This window comes from Phymastichus coffea, unplaced genomic scaffold (assembly GCF_024137745.1).
Source record: "Phymastichus coffea isolate CEN01 unplaced genomic scaffold, Cenicafe_Pcof_1.1 PCOF00003, whole genome shotgun sequence".
In the NCBI taxonomy this organism is placed as follows: Eukaryota; Metazoa; Arthropoda; class Insecta; order Hymenoptera; family Eulophidae; genus Phymastichus; species Phymastichus coffea.
In genome coordinates, this window is record NW_026706814.1 from 12,280,093 (window position 1) to 12,303,679 (window position 23,587).

General features: G+C 32.7%; 2 protein-coding genes across 2 annotated transcripts; both read right to left on the minus strand.

Moving 5' to 3' along the window:
• Positions 1 to 128: 128 nt before the first annotated feature.
• On the minus strand, positions 129 to 7,592 carry LOC131664027 (facilitated trehalose transporter Tret1-like). Its single transcript, XM_058934864.1, has 6 exons — positions 7,527 to 7,592; positions 7,247 to 7,443; positions 2,868 to 3,091; positions 2,119 to 2,532; positions 1,528 to 1,858; positions 129 to 1,466 (listed from the first exon to the last, which is right to left on the minus strand). The coding sequence occupies exons 2-6, from the start codon at positions 7,276 to 7,278 to the stop codon at positions 854 to 856; spliced, it is 1,614 nt and encodes a 537-aa protein (XP_058790847.1). The 5' UTR covers positions 7,279 to 7,443; positions 7,527 to 7,592; the 3' UTR covers positions 129 to 853.
• Positions 7,593 to 14,943: 7,351 nt separating this feature from the next.
• LOC131664903 (sterol regulatory element-binding protein cleavage-activating protein) lies at positions 14,944 to 22,594 on the minus strand. The gene is made up of 14 exons (XM_058936357.1): positions 21,663 to 22,594; positions 20,786 to 20,949; positions 20,479 to 20,712; positions 20,195 to 20,375; positions 19,978 to 20,123; positions 18,805 to 19,906; positions 18,422 to 18,695; positions 17,909 to 18,351; positions 17,163 to 17,822; positions 16,888 to 17,047; positions 16,625 to 16,808; positions 16,389 to 16,528; positions 16,052 to 16,263; positions 14,944 to 15,917 (listed from the first exon to the last, which is right to left on the minus strand). The coding sequence occupies exons 2-14, from the start codon at positions 20,899 to 20,901 to the stop codon at positions 15,738 to 15,740; spliced, it is 4,032 nt and encodes a 1,343-aa protein (XP_058792340.1). The 5' UTR covers positions 20,902 to 20,949; positions 21,663 to 22,594; the 3' UTR covers positions 14,944 to 15,737.
• Positions 22,595 to 23,587: the final 993 nt, after the last annotated feature.

Sequence of the window (23,587 nt, forward strand, 5' to 3'; positions counted from 1 at the left end):
TATCGCTACCGCAGCGTGTAAAACTTGCCGTGACATTCATCAAAATTGGATGACACAATGACAATTTTTTAATAATCGTATAAAAATTGAATTGTCGATACATAAGTACCTAGTATATATGAAACGAAATGTAGAAATATATAGTTACATTAAATTTATTAAAAAATTACAAGTTAAATGTACATTTATATACATTACTGAGTCTGAAAACATAATACTTGTACTTATATTTATTACAGATAATGTGCAATATTAATATCATGTTCAAAAGTAATTTGAGGTGAATATGGATATAATTGTCTGCATTTTATAGTTCACCAACGGAAATTTCGTAATCATTCATCAATCGTGAATATCACGTAGTTTTTACATTGTCAAACAGAATATACTAGTGATTACATTAATACTAAACTGATAACTTCGCTTTGAGTTATTCAACAAATATGGTTACAATCTAGTTTACTTTAATGATACTGTTATTAGGTTCTACAGTCTGATCGAAATCTATTATAAGCGAGCTTAAAGTAATTCCTGTGAATTCCTACAAATCGGCGTATCACAACGTTGTAATTTTGATTTTGGTAATGCTACATTGCAAAATAATGGACAGAAATATCGATAGGAATACTCGAGAAAATTTAGTTCTGGAAATTCGTGACTATGTAAATCAGACATGAGACACCCTATAATTACATACTGGCTTTGTAACGAGAACCTGCTCGTATTGCCCATAGCGCGCTACAGCGATGACGCACCGAATGTTTACAAAGTTGAGTCGGATTTCAAGGATTTGTGCGTGCTTTTCGACGGAATCTCCAATGCATAGAGAGTTAAGGGAGAAAATGGCGAGTTTTCACAGCCTACTTTCAAAATCGTCGGAGACTGGCTGAGGATTTGTGGCAGCCCACTTATCTCTGTAGGCCAAATCCTCTTTGGCCGGCCTGTGCTTGAGCTTTTGTATTCCAGCAAAGTGATCCTCGATTTCTTTTAATGTCCGACCTTCGGTTTCGGGTAGCATCGCGTACAAGCCGATAACGCCGGCGAAATTGACTGCCGCGTAAAAGAGGAAAGTGCCGGGCAGAGTCATGCTCATTTTCATGTAGAGGAAGAGTTTGTTAGCTATCGACGAGAATATGTAACCGATCGAGCCAGCCGAGCCCGTAGCTACGCTTCTCACGTCCGGCGGAAACACTTCGCCTGCAAGTATCCACGGCAACATTTTTAGTCCCAGATGGGAGAAGAACGCGGCGGACACCACGAGGATCGTCGGAATGACAGTGTAGCGCGTGCTGTCGATGTCGTCGTACATTATCAAGAAGCCGTAGACAGCCAGCAGCAGCAGCGAGAGTCCGGTGAAGAAGACCGAGACGAAGGACAGCTTGCGCTTGCCGCTAAAGTGAATGGTGAAGACGCAGACGACGGTTCCGATGACCTGTCCCATGCCCACGTACACGGTCGCCAGGTATCTGGAAAATCGTCACATATGCTCGATTGGCTGCTCAAAGGTGCAGTTGTGCGTCTCCTCACTTGTTGATCGGTGTGTTTAGCGCTTCGAGGATTATCACGGCGAATACCTGCAGTACCATGATTCCGCCGAAGGCATTGATAAAAAATACAAAGGTCACCAGAGCGAACGGCAGATAGAAGGTTCTTTGCAAGTACGCATGCCAAGACTTTCTCACGGGCTCTGGCTTCTCGGGATAGTTACTTTCCAAAGCGGCCGAGTTCGTGGCTTTGACCCTCACTGCTTTCTCAAACTCTTCGCGAAGACTCTCGAATTCGTATTTTACGTACTCTGGACTGACCCATCCTCGCAGCCAGCATAGAGCTTTCTCCGCTTCAGCTAGTCGACCTTTGCCTGTAAAATATTTTACGCCGATTTTTTTTCCAGCACATACAATTTCTTTTTACAAGAGCATCGTGACACTTAGAAAATGTGTCAGCCGTTAATGAGGCCTTTGTGAATTTTATGTTCACGAGCAAAATGCAAGCAATATTGACATCTGTAGGCTAATTCGTAAAATATATGTGCCATGAGAAGGCAAGAGATTGCTTTATTATCGTATTTAAAGCGTCATCCCGGAGATGCAGTTGAAGTAATCGATGACAAGGTTATACCTGCAAGCCAAGTCGGACTTTCCGGCACCATGTATAAGGCCGAAAGACAGACGATGGGGAAAGAAATATTAATGAGTGCGAGAGTCCTCCAGTCGACCAAACTGCCTGTAAGCATTTGCGAAAAGACGCCGCAGATAACGGCCATAGTCGAAGTCGCGGAGAGCAGTCCTCGAAGATGCGGCTGCGTCACCTCGGCGACGTACGTCAGTACGGGTGCCTCGAGCAAACCACCCGTAAGACCGGTCAGTGCCTGAGCGACGAACAGCATCGTAGCGTTGTGCGAGTAATAAAAGATAAGCCAGGCGACGATGAACGGCAGCGTTGAAATCATCATGGCTCGTCGTCGGCCCAGTCTCTGAGATATAGGACCACTTATGAAACCACCCAGTGGCACCAGGAACAAATTTATACTGCCTGCAAATCAATGACACTCGATTACACACTTCGCCACGCGTCATTTTGCACAATTATGCATTTCAAACACAAGGTCGTCGTTGGCGCAGCTCTGAAAACCCAATATTCTGTACTTTGCGCGAAACAAAATTTCAACCATTTTTAAAATAAAGAATATTTCCTAAACTAAACGTCGACTGAACGTCGATAGTTGACAGTTTTACGTTAACGCTCTTACTCTTATATCGGATTAATTTGTCACGGATAAAAGTCATACTGATTTTCATTGCCGTAACACATCGTGCAACTGTCGTCGTTTATTAATTGTAACGGCAAATTCAATTTGAATACGTTACCGATCCATGTCACTTCGTCGAGTGTAACCGGTATGACCGGTGTATTCTTTTGCAGTTCGGGAATGAGTATTGTGGGAAAGCCAAGGCTTGTGCCAAAAGTAAGCAGAAGGAGATTTTTAGCTCCAACGGCGAAAAATTGTGGCAAGGCCTCTCTTATCTTTGACACTTCGTATGGCTCCGACTTCACGATTGCAGCAGCACACTCTGGTAGCTTGCAGTCATTACTTTTGATGAAAACATAAAATAACGTTTTTCTATTTTAGTTCCAGGCAGTTAAATATGAAAAATTGTTAGTAATATGAAAGAGTGGCGATAATACTATTATCTATAAGCTTTTATGTTTATAGTACTTATTAATAATCTAGTCTTATTTTTGTCTGTAATTGCTCACAATTTTCACAAAATTATATTACTTGAATATTAGAATAAATTAATTAATGCTCTTCCGATCACAGAAAAAAGGAAGATAAAAACATGACGTAATCAAGATCAATTAGCATACCTTAAGGTTTCTACTCAAGTTTCTACTCACTGCTCGATTAAGATGCCTTTCACTTTTACTTCGTGACTTATTTTTGTCTCTTTCGGGTTGCCACTCTTATTATGAATATTACTTAAATATTTCTTTTGAAATGGTGTCATCAAATTAAAGTAATATTCAATAACACATATATAATTGAAGATCAAGTGTCTAATTGCATAATTTATTTTATTTTTAATTGCTTTATAGAATTTGTAATAAATCGTTCGTGAAGTATCTAAAAAACCAACATTTTTGGTAAAAGTACTAAATAAAAATTTTAAATTAATCGTACAATGTTGATAGTGAATTAAATAGTATCTGTTTCAATTACAGAATAGTATACGAAGTCGTTATAAATATTCATAAGATTAATATTCACTGAAACACTGGTTGGCTTGAAAAAAAAAAGGAATTGAAGAATGGAAAAGCCAAATAAAAAAAACTTCCTTTCCACAGGTTATTGATGATATGAAATTGAACCATTGCTTTAATTATAAATTTTCTCAAAAATGTTTCTCATAGTTCCTGACCTCGATGAAGGTAAATCTTTCGTTACCAATACATCGAGGATTTACGAAAGTAATATTTCCTTCACTTGTCAGATACAGTAATATTCCTTCTAATTGAATAAATATGTTTTTTAGATAAATACTTAACAACTAAACCGTTGTTTAATAATATGAGAAAAATATTTAACTTATGAAAATTTTTGCAATTGCAAAATTTGCAACCAAAATTTTAAATTAGAAAATAAAAGTTTCGTTAATTTTTTTTCCAACTAATCATTAGACTTGTAATTCTTGGTGAACACCTTGGTGCATTGTATATAAACATTATTCGATGGAGAATCCGTATGCTTCACGTTGATGCAAGATAAAAGTATGTCATATACAGCTGGCAACTCTCGCGAACGGAACAAGTTGTCAAACCATTCACCAAGCGCCGAGTTGTCTGTGCCGCAATGCAAAGTTCATCGCACGTCTTTCACAATACAAAACGAGCTTAATAAAAAAATTGTTTTCAGAGAACAATCAGCGATAAGCTGAAGATCGTCGTTATCTTGTAATGGAATATCACATATCTAGAGGATCGCGATTCATTTATACTTTCCGTGATTTTTTTGCGGAATCATGAACTCTAACTTCCTGTCTACTTAACAATACATCATTTCTACATTATCTATTAAATATTGTAATTATTACGTTGATACTACTAAACTTTATAGTATATAATATAATAATAAAGACCTAACGTGCTCATTTACCTATTACGAGCAACAAAAATTAGTAAGAACATGGTCACCTCGTGTATCCAACTGACATGAGCTCAGAAGTCTAAAATCAAATTTGTAACTTCTTATGAACGAACTTATAGATTTATTGTCACGTTAATTTGCATTTCTTATTTTCATTATGCATTTCAAAATTTCTAATTAAAATTTATCTTAAAAGAAAATTTAAAGCATCTTCATACAGAAAGAAAAATGTTATTTTGCGAACAATTCTTTTCTATTTAAAATTATAGATATAATATATGATTTATAATTTAATATAGAAAAAAATTGACACAAAATAGCATTTAAGATATAATACTAATATTACTAATATCAACTAATTATATGTTGCATGTTTTTATAAATTATTACTGTTGTTAATTTCAAATAGTTCTTAAAATCCATAACATTTTTCTGTTAAATTATATTCATGTGCTAAAAATGTTCTTTCTTATACATCAACCTATTTTTCATGTCTATTTTACAACATTCGCGATTGGAATTCCGATTAAACGTTCGTTTTACTGAAAATTTATAGTTGTTTCTATAGCCGCGGGAAACCCGTATAACTGTAAAAACGACTAAAACATTAAAAGAAATATCACATCAAGATAAATTATCTTCAAATTTATATTACGAGAAAAGAATTTTATTATTTAGTTATTATTAAAATTAAATTTAAACAACTTTTCGAAATGAATACAATCTTCTAAATAATTAATGGCAATATTTCTTGATATTTATCCGAAATTAAACATTTCAATAATTGTTATTGAATATCTAAATAAAATATCTTAAGTTAATTTTAAACTTCTGAAAGACTTGTAATAAATAAAGATACGCGGTGGCATCTAGATACACTTTTTTTGATATTAGAAAAAAAATTCGCTTTTTTATTAATAATACACTTACTCGCGTGAAACTAATCTTTCAACATTTGTTTCTGCTGTGACTAACAAACGTTTTGCTAATAACATGTCGCACTTACGCTACAAGTATAAAGGCGTACTCACAGTCCCATCTTGAGAAACCACGGCCGGCACATTTCTGCCGAGGACACGGTGATTAAAGGAGAATGTACTTGCAATTTCAAAGCCGGCGTAATTATGCTTGTATATAACATTTCTACTTTATCTGTTTCCCGATGATTCTGATCAAATGTATGTAAGAAGCATACATTTATATCAGCAACTCAAGGGATCTTATCCTAAATTAAAATTCACGTAGTATCGATTACCCCGATCGATTGCAGCATTATTCTTTTAAATTAACAATACATATCTACCAAAACCGACTATATTTCAAATTCATATTGTGCAAATGAAACATAAATATCGAATATATAATAAACAAAGAAAATTTAACAAAGATGAACATATGTTTTAAGCGCACATTACGTAAGCGAAGAACAAAGAAAAGTTTCTTATCATAAACCTGTCGGAAAATATATTTTTATGATCTTTTTACATTATAGAAAAAGAAACAAATGAAAACTGAAATAACTATTAAATGTGCTATTTAGTTTTCCTTTACTATTCAATAGCTTTTTATAAAAGTCCAAAATTCAATTTTTTGTCAACGTCAAGTTCACATATTCACACAAATAACAGTAAAAATAATCGTGTAAAACTCATTATATATTATTATCATTTTATATTATCTCTATACATATACTAACAATTTAAAAATTATTATTATCATTATATATTATTATCATTTTATATTATCTCCATACATATACTAGCAATTTAAAAACTATTATTTCATACAAACAGCACAAGTTTTATACAAAAGCTCAAACTTTTAAATTTGTTCGTTCTAAAGTTTTCGCAAATGCTTCCTTTATTTTCAATAATATCATAAGATATTTTGAAGGATTTCAATTGTTGTTCACGCTTTGTTGTCTTGAAAAATTATATTAATATGTGAACTCTTATTTACGAAAACGTTGTTTTCAACAAATTTTAATAAAATTAATAAGTTTTCTGCATCTCTCATGATCTTATAACCTAACTGGTTATATTTAAATGTATGCTCTTTAAAATATTTCGTGTGATTTTATGAGCGCTCAACATAGTTGTGTCATAAATATGAATTATTGAAATATATTCTTATATATGCATTGGGTTTGTAACAAAGTATAATTTTTTTTGACAGAAACACATAAATTTTATTAAAAAACAAAAAAAAAAAACAATGGTAGTTCCGTATACAAGAGCATGTAAACATTGCAACAAAATAATGAAATTTATAATTGGTTTTTACGAAAGATAAATATTTGTCGTCATTTTAACAAGGAAAGCATTTTGCAATAAGGATATCAGTGATAAACATAAAACAGTAATTTTGGAAATGACTCTGCAAATTAAAAAAATAGCGTGATTTTGCAAACGACTCAATCATGTTTAGTGCCAAGTAGTTGTGAATATTGTTTATTACTCAATCACTTAATGATATCAGTGATACTCTTTGTTCCTACTTGATTGCGAGATCACAACAAATAAGATTGTAATAATTGAAATTGAGAAATAGACTATCAGCAAGAAAAATAAAATTTATTAATAAAATGTAACTCTATAATACCTTGGTAAATCCTTTATATCTGGCGATCTCATTTTCGTTTGCCAAAAGTGATATCAGTTTGGTTTTTAACTGCGAACACCCGCTTTACGCATACTCCATTGCCTTCACTAATATCCTGATGTTGATTCAAACTTGAATTTACGTTTCACTCGTTTTCTCGTGGAATTTCACAACAATCGTACTGATTTCACCTGAAACTAAACGTTTATCGGCAAAAAGCACCGTTTGCCGCGAAATAGAAAAAGTAGAAGGAAGTAACTGCATAAAAAGCGAAACGCACTGTTACAGGAGATTACGAAAAGGGAAAATCTGCTGGAGGACCAGCGCACGAGAGCCAAGTGCGATATTCTCTCGGGCGCATTGAGTATGCGATTGGCGATTGGCAAGAGTCGCTGCAAAGTTCGCGGCCGTCACTCGTGCCCCACCTCGGGCCCTCGGTCGCTCACTTGCGCGCTGGCTCCTCGCGCCAAAGCTTTTTACACGCGCGAATTACGCAAAAGTAGGTGCCTCTCTAGGTAGACGCACGCGAGTTTATCCACGAGCGCCGGCGAGCGCGTTGCACAGCAGCTGCGCCTTAACTCCGATTTGACGTACTTCAGTTTTCAGAAGCACCATATAGCACGGATTGTTATACGGATAGAGCAAGGACGTCGCGCGAAAGCCGAGCTGCGCGTAGCCTACTACTCCTATTACGAATTCTCTGCATTCGACGATAATTTCGCTTAAATCACGTTGCGTAAAACAGTGTACAATTTATTTGCTTTTTTGACTACTGAAATATAGCTTACCTACCAAATTGTTGCTGGTCATTCAGTACTCTTACGCAATTTCAAGTACCATTCCTTTTCATTCATATTTTAATGCGCATAGATTATCTGACAACCACCAATACCATATATCACATATACATAGACGATGACTGTTACAATATCAACGTGATCACTTGTTACAACATACATTTTCATTACCATGTTATAAAAATAAATAATGAGCTATTTCCTTGTTTTTGACGGATTACAACGAATTATAAAATAGAGTGCAAGGAACTTCGTGCGTGAAGATAAACAATTTTGTTAATCTGAACAGATTCATTTCAAAAAGATATCTTTCTATTTCAATTTGTATCTATGCCTATAATATCAGGGTTCGTTTGTGTATCAATTTATTTTTTTGAATTAATTGTTGAAAATTTTGAAAAATTATTCAAAAGCTAAACAAAAGTTAAAACCACATTAATCGAATAAATTTATGCATTTTTTATCAGCAAATTTGTCGCAACAAGCTATAAAAAGGATTGATGACATACTTTTGTAGATGCCTACTGTTGATATTGCCTACTGTGTGATTTAAACAAAGAAATTGCGGATTACAAAAAAAACATCGATAAAACTGATTGATTCCCTTTAAGAGCATGAAGTTTAGTTCGCCTATATGTGGTAAGTAATACAATACTTTTATATAAAATATTTATGTTCAAGATTTTTTAGATTACTCATATTTCTCATAGTAAAAGCACAGTAGATTAGTTATACGCATTCAAATTGCATTTCTTTTCAAAAGAAAGTAGATTTTTCTATCATACACAATGAAATAATGCGATTTCAAAAATATCACTTTTAATATAAATTACTATTACACCGATTTCTCTATACTTATTAATTAAAAATCAACATTTCACAAAAACTATTATAATTTTTTTTATACAGTAATTGTGAAAATACACTTTACCAATACAGACTTCTGAGTCGATGACTTCTTTCATTTTCATTTCTTGCTATATCGAATTTCATGAATTCGTGGAAATTGTTTTTGGAAAATTTAATAACAATATGATAAGAAATTGCTAATTTTTTAATACTTCTATATCATTTCATAAAATTATATCGTTTTTTAAAAAACATTTGGAATATTATAAAATATATTATTCAAATTAATGAAAATGCAATTTCTCATTATTTTTCAGATCTTCAACATAGCGTAGCATTGCAAATTCAAACCTTATTAATCTTTCATCAGAAAAAATATATAATTAAACAAAATGATAAATGACAATTGTGAATCAGTTAGTTTGTTAGTACATTTTTCCATTTGAATTTTTCCACCAAATATAGTAAGATAAATATGAAACGAATGTGTAGAGATAAGTAACTTAAAAAAACAAAGACACTTGCTTCAAATTGAATAATATCAGCCTATTCAAAATAATCTTTCTGAATATAACTAAAAATGTTAATCATATCTTTAATCACATTAATTATATAAAAATGACTTGCAATAACTGTTACTTTACAAGGAAAGTCGTTTGAAACGCGGTGTCAATTACATACACGTTAAATAACAAAAATATTGCCCATGAAATCAGAGAAATAAGCGTCTTTCAAAATACGTTATAACCTTTTCCAAACATGATGTTGATTATTTCTTTCCGAATTCATATTTAAATTTAGCAGTATTTCCAACAATCAGGTCCTGTTACACATTCTCACATGAATTCACATAATGTCTACATTTTAAGTAAACTTAAAATTATATAATTTACGTTTAACTTTATTATACCTGTTAATTTATACCACCTTTGTTAAACAGCGAAAACATTACATTATGTTCAGTGGAACAAAAATAGCGTCAATTTGTATTCAAATTTGAATTCTAACTGTCAGAATACACTGAGCCATGGCTTACTTTCTACTCAAAATTTTAATTGTTGCAAAGCTTTGTCAATAGAAATTTCATCACTGAAATAGTATCAATTTGATATATTTTAATGCCCAGAGAAATTTTAATGCAGTGACACAGTTTCAAAGTCGAGCAAGGATCAAAATCTTGAGCAAATAATAAGCCAAAATACGGTTTTCTATGTATAGTATGCTGATCTATACTTCAAATGTGACGCTCAGATTCACGCTATGTTTTTTTATTCTTTTAATAAAATTTTAAAATATCATGAAAAAATCACGGTTATTTTTTTTATGAATAAAAAAAGATGATACGAGCACTTTCTTTGATAGGACAATTTTTTTCTAGTTTCCGATACCCTGTAGAATGATATAGAGTAAAAAATCAGAAGCGTAAACTTTATTTCAAATATTGAAAAAATGGAACCGACTTAATCCTGATTATCTTCAAAATTCGATCTCTTAGAGAGTGTAACTGTATGGCAGAAAAAAGGGCAGATTTCATCAACTGTATAAGAATAATATAGGCTGAAATCCATAGATAAAAGTGATTAGAATTAAGCACCTGGTAAATCGCCAATGATCATATGATAAATTTTTAAATTATATTCAATAATTATAAATAGACAAATCTTTGATAGATATAAACAATTAATTTAATATGCGTCTCAAGACGTATATTTGTCGGTTGAACGTATATATACATATACCTACACATTACCGGCATTGGGTTATGACATTTATGACGATGACATTGATGAACGTGTTATATGTTATACTTGTGATATATAATACGTATACAAGAAGTGTTGTTTCACTGGAGGAAAAAATAAGTGATATTCTCAAAATTGTCGTTCTCGAATAATTTTCTTAAAGTTATACAGATCGTTTTGAAATTTTTTTTGGATGATAGATATAGTAACCTAGACTTTCCATTCAACTACTAAAATCGGTGATAACGAATACGAGGTAGTGAAGAATAAAATAAATGTATTTCGGCGAAGCCTGAAATCGCCATCTTATACTATTATAGTAAGTCGCACACTGCCATGCTTCGTTCGTGTCTATCTCGCATGCGGTTCGCGATTTCCACTCTTGATTATACTATACTAGAATTTGAAAAGAACACTTCGCACGCACCAATAACCTACATTTTTATTTTCCATAATCAAGTTAATAAAATTAAACACGATTAAAAACTATTATTGATTTCTTTAATTGAAGGGTCGAATAGAATAACGACTTAAGCGCGTGAGCCTATCAGCCTGGCCCCTGAGAATAGGCAATCCTCGCTATGCGCGAAAGAAAAGTATCCGATTAAAAAAACATGAACAAATATTATTCTGACAAAAAACTTACAACGAGGAAGTTGTTCATAATGGTAAGTATATGTTTTTAAGTATATGTTTAGAAATGTTTAGAAGTCTACATATTATATTTTCGAAGATATGGAGAGTTATATGAACGTATCTGTTTGATTCGACTACCGCGCGTGTACTCTAGTACGCAGTATTGTCAGCAAAACGATAAAATTTCTTTCATGCTATGAATAAAACTCTTCAATAAAGTAAGTATGAATTTTCTTAATATTTATTAATTGCAAAACAGGTAAAACTTGTGAAATTCATCAAAGAAATCGAATTTTCTTTTTTATAATTGAAATGAAACTCTTCAAAATAGTAAGTTAAAATTTTTTTTCTTATTTATTGATAATTTTCAGCAGGTAAATCTTATACTCTTTAAAAAGTCGAAAATTGTAATTACAATAAAACTCTTCGATATAGCAAATATCTATTTTCTTATTATCGATTAATTGCTAACAGGTAAATCTTATTACACTTAAAAAAAATCAAACATACAATACAATAATAATGTAGCAATTTTCATAACTAATTTTTTTTTATTTTGTGATCTGTTTTTTTTCGCAACCACTAACTGCTCTTTAGACCCTGGTCCCATAGCTACGTATGAATGCGGACGGATCCGGTCGCGAATCGCAACTCTAGTAACATCACTAAAAATATCTAGTTCGATTATTTAGTACCAACACTAACGGTAGTGAGCAAAAGTGACTGTTTTTTAAAACTGTAGCGCCGAACGTACCACATTTAATGAACGCTTATCTAACCTTTACATTATTGCAGTCTATAAGATGGCAAATGATAGAGAATTGATAGAATTTCAACTACAATTAATGGAATTAGTCCTTAATTTTATGGAAGTACTTGAATATATGAGAAGAAGAAATATATATAAATGATATGTATTAATCATCCCAAAAGCTTTTTTTACATTAGCATACTTATCAATAAGCAATATTCATGAGAATTTGAAAAGTAAATTGTAGACCTGACATTTGAACATTAAATGTGGTACGTTCGGCGCTACAGTTTCAAACAACAGTTACTTTTGCTCACTACCGGTAGTGTTGGTACTAAATAATCGAACTAGATATTTTTAGTGATGTTACTAGAGTTGCGATTCGCGTCCGTATCCGTCCGCATTCATACGTAGCTATGGGACTGGGACCTTACTGTGCGCGGACTAGTAGTATAGGTTATATAAGGGTTGGGTTCTAAGCCACTTTTACCATGCGAGTTTTATTCCTTCCTTACCAGCAGTCGGTAACATTATAAATTCCGTGTTATCGACCAAGGGGGTGTTTTATCGACAGTTTTTTTATTGACGATTTGCATTGTAGCCGACCGTTGTGTATGTGTCCCGATATGTAGGCCCCGCCGGTCGGTAGTTATCGACATGGATAGATGATGCCCCCGGCCCCATGCCCCCCCCCCCCCCCATGATCGATCAATTGATGAGTGAGATTGAAAAAAAATATATGATTAATGGTATCGACGGCGGCGAACAAAGGAAATTAATTATCAAAATATTAAACCCGTTAAATTAGAAGAATATTCACGGGTGTTTTCATAGTGGCAGCAAAAAGTACACGATGTTAAATGTATTACTCATATTAATATAAGATTGGAGCCATAATCACTACTATTGAATATGTAAGTTTAGTGTTGTATAATAGTATAATAGCATTATTGCAGATCTTAGGTCGAATTAATCTTTTGAATAATTTTTCCGATATATCTTAAAATGAGTAAAAGTTCATCCATTTTTAAGAAAAAATGGGTGCATGTTCTATTTTTATTCATCAATTAATATTGACGTATGTAGAAGCACGCTAAATAACACTAGTATGTCTAAAAAATTGTAGAAATTTACATTCGATATTTTCGAAGATATTTTACATGTACCGATCACCGAATATCAATGAATATTTTTATAGAGATAAAAATAATAAAACTTCGTTTCTAGTTTATAAAATATTATTCATAAGTTTTACCTGTTTATAAGTAATAAATAATAAGAAAATTGATACTTACTATATTGAAGAGTTTTATTCAGAACATGAAAGATATTTTACCGTTTCTCTGACAATGCTATCATTACTAGAGCACACGCGCGGTATTCGAATCAAACAGATACGTTAATATAACTCTCCATATCTTCGAAAATATAATATGTAAACTTCTAAAAATTTCTAAACCTACACTTAAAACCATTATGAACAATTTCCTCGCCTTAAGTTTATTGTCAGAATAATATTTGTTCGTGTTTTTCTAATCGGAAACTTTTCTTGCGCGCATAGCGAGAATTGCCTACTGTCAGGGGCCAGCCTGATAGGCTCGCGCGCTCAAATCGTTATTCTATCCGGCCCTTCAATTGATGTTATTAAATATTTTGATAGTGAATGAAATTTTACGTTTGTAAAATATTAATAGAATAAATTAAAAAAATTTAATAATCATGAGTATAGCTCTTTATAAACATAAGTTTTCACACTTGTATTTTTCTTCAATGATCATCAAGATAAATTATAAGGAATCGATTCTGAGACATGGCTTATACATAAAGATGTTCGTGATCAAAAATATTCCTTCGTAGATCTATACCTTTATTTATTGTGATCTCAAAGGCTAATTTTACTGGAAGCTACCTCCGTTTGAAAGTGAAAGGAAATACGTCTTCACAATATCAAGTTATACGCAAAAGATGCGTCAACTCTACTTTTTAAAAGCGAATACACCTCTGACTTTCTTACAAATTTCAAGACTTTTTTCAGAGATTAGAATTAATACAGAGGGATATATACCTTCTAAATTTTCTGCATTCTAGCAATAATCGCAGTGAAGGGAACAGCATTTCTCTCAAAAATTATTTTAAATAAAATATAACATACAAATAATTGGAATGAAAAATATTAAAATGATTTTATATATTTATACCAAATCGGAAATTAGTATAATTATGACGAAACATTTTTTTCGATACTCCGTGCGCAAAGTGCGTCTTTCCAGCACGCTCGGTAGAAAACGTGCGTTGAAAATTACACTTTCCACATGTCGTATCAAAAAATACGGTACGGTACATGTTCGCTTCGCTCGGGTGCAAATGCCACACGAGACAAGAATCTACTTTCCCGCACTTGTATCGTAATGTACTATAAATTAGATTAGTTTAAATTAGATGTTAGATTCAATTAATAGAAACATTCATACTGTATGAGCCAGTCAGATAGTGTGTATCGCATCATCACTGTGGATTCATATCCGGTCATGACTTTGGTAAGACTTTTGAATTAATAATTAAAATAATAATTATACATAATTAATTTAAAAAAATATTTCTATAGTGGTAACAAATTAGAATTATAAATGTTAGAAAATTAATTTTACAGCTAAAAGACTTTACAACTTACCATTTTTTTGTACGTTTTATATAATTTAGTAAATTATTAAATACGACAAATTAATTAATACCGAATACATTTTTTACTATTTTTTAAATTTTCAATAAAAAGTGGACTTATCGTCTCTTACATAGAAAGAAATGAAGTTCAAACTAAAAACATTTAAAGCTATACAAAATAAGGTAAATTATAAAAAGTAAGGTAATTGATGAATAAATATAAGCCAGTTCAATTAAATTAAACTATGTTATTTACAAATATCATCACTGTACATACTAGATTCAATTGTTTTACATTTTATAAAAATTTACATACATACTTACAAAAATATTATAACATTTAACAGATTTTGTTTTTAGATAATTTTTGTGACTGAGATGTTCAAAAAAATTAAATTACACTTATCATGCCAACAATATAAAAGACAGGCTTTAAAAAATAGTCAATTTATTGAATTTTGATTGACATTTTTCTACAATCTGTTAATCCATTCGTTAAATGCAAAATCAAAGACTATATAAACATAAGCTTTCATTTGAAACTAATAATTATTTAGGAGAAATCAATTTTCTAATTATTTAGTTATGCCGTATAACGTTCGAAATGTGCCTTAGAATTGAGTCATCGCACAGCCTTTATATTTGAGAAAACTAAATATTTAAGATACAATAAGTAAAAACTATATAAATCTAGATATATGTGTAAAAATGCTCAGTGTACAAACTCAGCTACGCCGTAAATCTAAAAATCATTTGGATTTAATAAAAAAAGTTCTTTTATACAAGTATTAGTACGCCACTATAATATTATAAAATAAAATTTAGTTTTTTACATATAATCACTATGAGAAGATTCTTCTGTAAATACCAATACTAAAAACTGCTGCTTTTTCTTGTAAATATTTGTTCAAGCAAACTTCTATAATTATTTTATTACACCTCGACATCGTAAAGATCTAAGAAAATATAAACAATTCAGTTTCGTCGACACACAAATAACATATTTTCTATTTATTACACATGTTTTAATTTCTTATAATAGCACTTCATCGCATTTAATCTAATTTGTCCGAAACCAGCGGGAATCTTACTATCCTGAGCTGTCTACCAAAATCGCATACAATGCTATCTCGCAAAGGTATCATTTGTTTTACAAAGACGCAGCTATCTTTGTGGCCCAGTCTTACTTCTCGGATTGGTTCACCAGTCCTTACATCCCAAACTATAAGTGATCCCTACAAAGAAATTTTAATTCGAATATCAAAATAATTCGAAGATATAAAAGTGTATTATGATTAATAGCTTGTTGATGCAGAATTGTTGTTATTCTTAATTTAAGCATCTGTATTCAAAATAATTTAAGTCGTACCTGATTACTTGTAATGAGTAAATGATGGGTCAGCATTACTATTTGTAAACTGTATGCCGCCCTATGTGCTGGAATTGCATGAAGTAGATGCCCTTGAAATCGTTCCCAAACGCACAGCTTTTCATCTGCACCAATACTTATTACGTATGATGCCGAACAAGTAATAGCAGCTACTGCACCGTCATGTGCTTGTATACTATACATGCATGTACCTATTGAATATAAAATATTCAGTGAATCATTGACGTAGCTTTGCATATTTATTTTGTAAAAAAAAGCTATCGCCTTCTTATACAAATTTATTTTTCAAGTTATTTATGGCACAGTAAGTAATTACCAGTAGAAAGATCCCATACACATAATAAACCATCTTGTGACCCACTACCAGAAGTCATAGGGCTAACTCTATCAATAAAAAGACAAGTAATAGGTCCACAGTGACCGTGTAAAGTATACAAAGGTAACTGATCTTCCAATCTGTAAGATTCATCCAATTTAATAATTAATTATATAAGCATCAAACATTCATGAAGCAAAAATGTTTTGCTTAAAATTATTATTGCTTTTCAGTACCTGTATACTTTGAGTGTGTGATCTTGACTTCCTGTCAAAACACGTCCACCTTCGCTATCTAAAACAGTTATAGCCTGCTGATGGGCTCTGTGTGAACCTATCTTCATACAACGTAAATCCTCTTCAGACTGCATAACATTATTGAAATCCATTGGCGATCCTGCGCTTCCCGTCCGAACATGAGCTGAAAAATTGTACCAATGAATTATATCAAGTCACTGCAAATTTTATTATTCGTGAAAAATTCTATAATTAATACTAACTCCTACGATAAGATGTGAATCCCCAATCAACCTGTTGACCTTCACTGTAACTCTCAAGTTGCAGAAAGTCTATTGCACCATTTAATTTAGCTACTATTACTTTACTTCCAACAAATTTAACAGCCGAAATTCCAAGTCCAGATCCATCATCAAATAAGCACTGAAACATAATTAGCCATAAATTTTATCACTTTTATCTTGTCTTTATTGAAATTGTTTTTTAATTAATTAAAAATATAAAAAGAACGAACAAGATTTATGAGTAATCTATTTACCTTAAATTTTCCTGTGGTACCTTCCCAGAATTCTAGAGTGCCATTTGCACATCCAATTACAATAAGATTTTCTTGATAATCCATGCACCAGATAGATGATACTTCAAATGTACTTTGTAACATCTTTTCTGTGTGTAATGAATTCGCACTATCAGTAAAGTCATTTATTCTATCTAACCTCGGCGAAGCACTAATCAAATGTTCGTTACTATACGTCCGATAAACGTGATCACTTAGTGTATTCTTGCGATGCTCCTCGAAGAGCTGTTTGTACTGCTCACCAAAATCGAAACCCTGCTCGTAGTTTTGGTGACGCAATGGACTCATTGCGAATTTAGGTGAAGTAAATTTGGTGTTGATACTAGGACGTAAGTCTGGCAAATCAAATGTTTGATCGAGACTACGGCGTATCGAACGACGTCTGTCCGTAGCCTCATTGATTTGATAGTCATATTCTAACATGTTGCTTCCAGTAGAGTAGCGTTTGCTTGGAAGCATAACTCTGACTCCATTGAGACGATTTGGGACAGAGTAAGCTCCTGGGGGAGAAGACTTGCGCTTCTGCACTGGTATCGCCGAATACACCCCAGGTGAATTGGGAGTATCTATTTCCCCTCGCGACGGAGGAGAGCCACTTTCATAATCGGACATCTGCTCTTCCTACGCAAAGTACAATTATATATGAATATAAAAAAATCACTAAATTATTAAATTTAACGATTTGGCTAGAATAAAAAAAATATTACTTGATTCTTTATAGGCTGGACGATATCATTGTGTTTGCGGCTGAAGAATAGCTGTCTGTCAATGTGCGCTAGCTGCTCACCAGAAAGTGAATCCCAGACTCGGATATGACCAGCCAAACAAGAACTGGCTACGGTATTACCATCTACAGCAATGCACTCAACTTCCTGCACGTGACCCTCAAGAACCAACGGCACTACTTCGAGCACCAACTGTGTCGCCGAGTCATGGCCGGTTTTCTCGTGCGATGAAGACCAACTTGCTCGCCATTCTGCATAGTTGCGAGTGCATATGCAACGATACAACACAACCATTGTATAGGCTACGACAACTACACTGATTAGACACAATACTGCAGCCAGAAATATTTCCATAGGACTCGACGGAATGAATGGAGCATCAGTGTTGAAGCCTCGACCTTCCGACCTTATTGGTATTTCCATATCTGAAGTGTCATGTCATTAACAGACTGTAACATTTCATAAAAGTATAAAGCCATTATAAATGATACCTACCTGAAAAATCTAAAGGATCGAGAGCTGCTGTTGCAAAACTTTGCCATTGGAAATATTGCACATCATTAGGATTACTTATTTGCCTGACAGAGTCAGGACTGACAGCATGTGAAAGTTTTATTGTCGGAAGTATAGTTACTCGTTCACCAGCCATCGATATGTTGTATGATGACAGTATTGCGGACCAATGATATAGGGATAGCCGATTCCATGGCGGAAAATCAAGAGGTCGTAATTTGTTTAACTGTTCGGTTAAATTGTTGGATGGTAAATTCTGTTAGAATAAACATTTTAATATTAAGATAAAATTTTCAACCGTTATTAATGTCCATAGAATCAATTATAAATTAATTTCAATAAGCCAAAAATAGTCATAAAATTACCTCTTCACTTAGTTGATTTGAGCGAGAAGTTGTTGAAGATACTACGAAAGGCTTTGCAATATTCATATTGATATATTGATCAACAGTTTGCGGTCTTTCAATGGTGTAACTGTCAATATCATCTTGTTTTAATGTTTCACCCAAATGGATAACGTGTTCAATGATACCAGAATCATAAATGATCATACTGATCCAAACAACCATCCACACCATGAAAGCTCGTTGAAAAATTCTTGTTCTTGCCCAGAAATGAACTAATCTTAGTCTTTTTGGAATTTTCACTAATGTCAACGTATTTTGGTTATTAGGAGCTATAACATTTGTTGGGCCATTGGTCGGCACCATTCCATTAAGTCTTGGGTGGGATTTTGATCGAAAGATATTTGGCTTTTTATTGGAAATTGTTGTAGTAAATTGTTGTTTCCTTAATGGTGCTATATTTTGTAAGTGGAATTTTGAATTTTGAGACGACATTTCTTTTCTTTGAATATCAATGGCGAGAGTTGTTGAAAATAGGACCATTTGCAGGAAAAAATCATTCAGAAGTCCAACTATAGCAAAAATACAAAACTCTTGAATTGCGGGTACGAATGTAAAAAGTCCAATTGTGAGTATTGTAACTTCTGTTAATAGATTTTTTGTAATTGACCAGCCTTCTTTTGATAAACCTTGTGCCATACGAATCTTTACATCCAAGTGAGCAGGAGTACTTACTACACTTTTAGTAAGAACCAAAACATTTTCCAATCCGACTATAATTACTAAATATGGAAACACTTCCTTGCCACTCAAACTCAATGTTAATCCAAAAAAAAAACAAACACCCACACTCATTGATAATGATGCAATAACTGTAGCAGTAGCACTGAATGCCATGCCTACTTTTGATTTAATCAATTCGATTTTTCGGACAGAGAAATATACATAAACAAATAACGCAACAAACGTCATTGCTAATGGAAAAAAGTCGTTGTAATTAAATTCACCGGGATAAAGAATGTGGATTGTTTCATCATTAGGAACAGTATATGATCCATTTTGTTCTTTTGATTGATGTAATGGATAATACATTATTAGACGTTTCTTTAAACCGTTAATAAACCTATAACAAAAATTATTAACATTAATTCTTCAGTTTTGAAATTACCATAAACCTATTCATGAGATACCTACAAAGGGTCATATTCCTTTAAAAATATTGTTACCGCATACTGTAAAATTCGTTGTCTGATCCTCAGTGGATACCTTTTAAAACCTGTTTCTTTGAGACTCATACCAAAAAGCATCTCAGCCATGCTAATTTTTCCTTTTTGCAAATTCTAGACATAAAAACAAATCATAAATTAATGTGTTTTATTTTTTAATAAATAACCAAATGATTTTGCTATACCTGATAGGAAAAAATTGTACCAATAATATTTGTATCTTGATTAAATGCTTCAATGCTTCTTTGCCAAAAGTTAGCTGGAGATAAAATTAAACAATTGTATTCTGGTAAAACTTCAGGCTTTTTCACATTTCTTTTCTTCACAGCTTCAATATGAAGGCATGCTTGGCTCAAAGATTTCAAGCTGTAATTACAAAATATTTTAAATAAAACGATTCTCTAAATATTATTACATTTTAATTATATTGATTACGAAAATTGAAATAAAAGAAGAATAAATAAAGTACTTCTCTGTATCTTGATAATTTTGAATAATTTCTAATAAATTGAAGATTTCAAATAAAGGCCCTCTGAATGCATCTGATAGAGATAAATCTTCTGCCCACGGTACAACAGCAGTTCGAAGAACCACCTGTTGTACATATAAAGCTGGGCTGTCTGAGCCATTTATGGGATCAACAGTGTTGTTTATAACAACTTTTGGGACAAGCCCAGGCATAGGTAAGTTTACTAATGGATAGCTAGAATTATTAATATGCTTGTGAATTATTGTTTTTCAATATATATCATGATTTTAGTATAAAATATACTTACCAACATAATAAAATAACCGAAATGGCTAATGAAACTATAGCAATTGGGTGAGAAGAGCAAAACAGGCCATGGGCATAATACAGCCCTGCCACTCTGTCTGGCAGACTGCGAGACATTTCACCTCACTGTTAACATTTCTACATTTAGCAGGTACTTCTTCCTACCTATAAAACCAATGACATATTTCAATTTGATAAATTTAATTGAAATTTCTAAATGGCACCATTAGCAAAATTAATTTAAATAAAATAAAATTTGAAAAAAATATTCTAAAGTGACAAAAAAATAGACATTTAAATAACTTTAATATATTTTATAAAGCTATTTTATATACTTAATAACATAAGAAAAATTATAATCTGAACTATATGAAAAATTGTGATATGCTGATTACTCTGCTGCATTCTGTCACTTATATTTAAAGAATTGCCATCTACGTGGAGTAAACAAAAAAGTACCAAGCACAAAGAGCTTTGATTATTTTTACATTACGCAATTTATCTGTATCAATGTTCTGATACTGTGTTTCATGAATAACATTAGTTTGCAGAAATATTATCTGAAGAAATTGTATTCAATAAGAAATTATTAATATAAGTAATATTTAAGATAACAATATATTTAAAAAATGATAATACATATATTGAAAAAATTTATAAGGTAAAGTAGAATAACATCTGCAACTTCTTTTCATTTTTGTGACAGACTCTTTTTATGACAAAAAATAAATATTGTTATATATCAGTGCCAATCAACAATTGAAAGTTGGAATATATACATAGAAATATTGCCTAGTCATACAGCTACACACAATAATAACACTAGAAAATTTACATAATATGTACCAAGCATGGAAAACAAGGAAAAAAGCCTTTACCTTATTTTACACGATCCAACAATATAGAATTGTACGTAACAAAACGTTGAAAAGGACCACGCAAAATTCACACCAAGTACATCGGCCGGCATATAAAAATAGATATCAAATACGCGAGCCAAACAGCCAGCCTGTATATTCTACAATAATTCGTCTATTGCTTTACGAACTCTTGAGGTTATGTTCTCATGCGTCATATTTTTCTTTTTACATTTTTTTACACGCATAATTTCACCTTCAAGTTGAAATACTAATTTAGTCAGTAACGTTTCGAATCAGAGAAGCAATTATTAATGAATGGTCAAATAGTAAAATAAAAAATAAAATTGTAAGTTTCGGCGCGCACGAGAAACATATAGCGCAAGTATCGAACAAAGTTCAATTTTCTACACTCAAATCGTTACGTCAGTGCATGAAATCCATGCGCACGACAGAATGATTCTTGAAACATGTCATCGCAATAAGCCATTGCTGTGATCACTATAATTGACAATAACACACAAACAGGAACTAGATCAACAATTATATCTAGCGTACGTATAAGTCCTACCGATACTGCTGCAAATACGCTGTGTGACTACACGTGTAGGTGCGTAGAATACTATTTCAAAAAAAGACACGTTATAACCAACACATTACGAATACTTGTTGAAAGACACGAATAAGTAAACAATTTACGGGGCAAATCAACGGCATGCAATGGCCGATGATAATTCTAAGTTTAGAGCCTTGGACTGCGCAAATATACGATCTTATTTTTAAACGCGAACGCGATGACAACGTTGACGAGTCTAACCAAGCCTCACAGTCACAACTCACAATCACAACTATCTGGCTGTGTTCTCGTATGTGTCGCTGCGACGCTGCATCACTGCACTATAGCGTAATACCTACCACGCGGCGCGGCATTTGTGTCGTGCGTTCCTTATTATGTATGAACGAGTTTCGATGTATCTTTCTCTCTCTCTTCTATGCTCTGTTAACGAGCCTCCGTAAAGTAGCCAATCAGAGTCAGATGCAACTGGTTTACAACTATATACCATCGTCGAGCAGTACTCGCTACACTACGCTTATATCTCTGTCTTTTCCTTTGCTATTACTTTTAAATGTATCATATAAATGGATAGAGCGAAGCTGTCTCTCTGGCATTACTCTAGCGCGTACAAACTTTATTTGTTTATTTGTACGTGCGTGACGTAAGAACTCTCGTGTTTTACCTACTTCTATTAAATCAGCGTCTTTACGGGTGTATATATATATATACACACGTGACCGCGCTGCATATAGGTCTCAGGTCAGCCGCTTTGATTGCCACAGCAGTAACTTTTATGTGCGTATAGTCCACAATTAAGGCGCAATAGTTACATTTTTTAGAAACTTCAAGTAGGTATACTATCTAGTAGTGATATAAAAGTCAATATCACTTTTTTTCTTTTGTTTTTGTTTTATTTTTATACATGCATGTTCAAGGTCATTGAAATTAACAATTAATAAATAACATTTCAAACAGCACGAGAGATTTCGATTCAGGTAGGTATGCGATTTATACGTCGCAGTGAAAAAATAATGGCATAAATAAAAAGTGAACGTATCAAGCGTGCGAAACAAATGCATTCACAAAAAAACGCGAAGTCGGTCTTAACAATTCGGATCGCAGCAAAGCAGGCGCAGTTTCTATTATACGCACTATGTGCACGACATACACCGTCTCGATGTTCTTCGGAAAAAATAAATAGAAGAATAACATCTCGAAGGCTTAGTTAGTTTTTAGTGATTCTGTGAAATAGGCCTGTTGAAGTAATATTTACACAGGATATCGTTTGGATAACGATTCTTTCGACACCGATCTGTTGACTCGAATTAAAAACGTGTGATTGAAATACAGATTGGAAACGTCGAATTCATGGAGTGCTTCGTTACGACGA

Excerpts from the sequence above, each read along its gene's own strand:
- LOC131664027 (XM_058934864.1), bottom strand. The coding sequence starts at position 7,278 with ATGAGATCGCCAGATATAAAGGATTTACCAAG. Across the intron at positions 3,092-7,246 it reads GATATAAAGGATTTACCAAG|TAATGACTGCAAGCTACCAG; the intron begins GTATTATAGAGT and ends TTTCATCAAAAG. Across the intron at positions 1,467-1,527 it reads CTAAACACACCGATCAACAA|ATACCTGGCGACCGTGTACG; the intron begins GTGAGGAGACGC and ends ACGATTTTCCAG.
- LOC131664903 (XM_058936357.1), bottom strand. The coding sequence starts at position 20,901 with ATGTCTCGCAGTCTGCCAGACAGAGTGGCAGGGCTGTATTATGCCCAT. Across the intron at positions 16,529-16,624 it reads CACACACTCAAAGTATACAG|ATTGGAAGATCAGTTACCTT; the intron begins GTACTGAAAAGC and ends TGAATCTTACAG. Across the intron at positions 15,918-16,051 it reads TACTCATTACAAGTAATCAG|GGATCACTTATAGTTTGGGA; the intron begins GTACGACTTAAA and ends ATTTCTTTGTAG.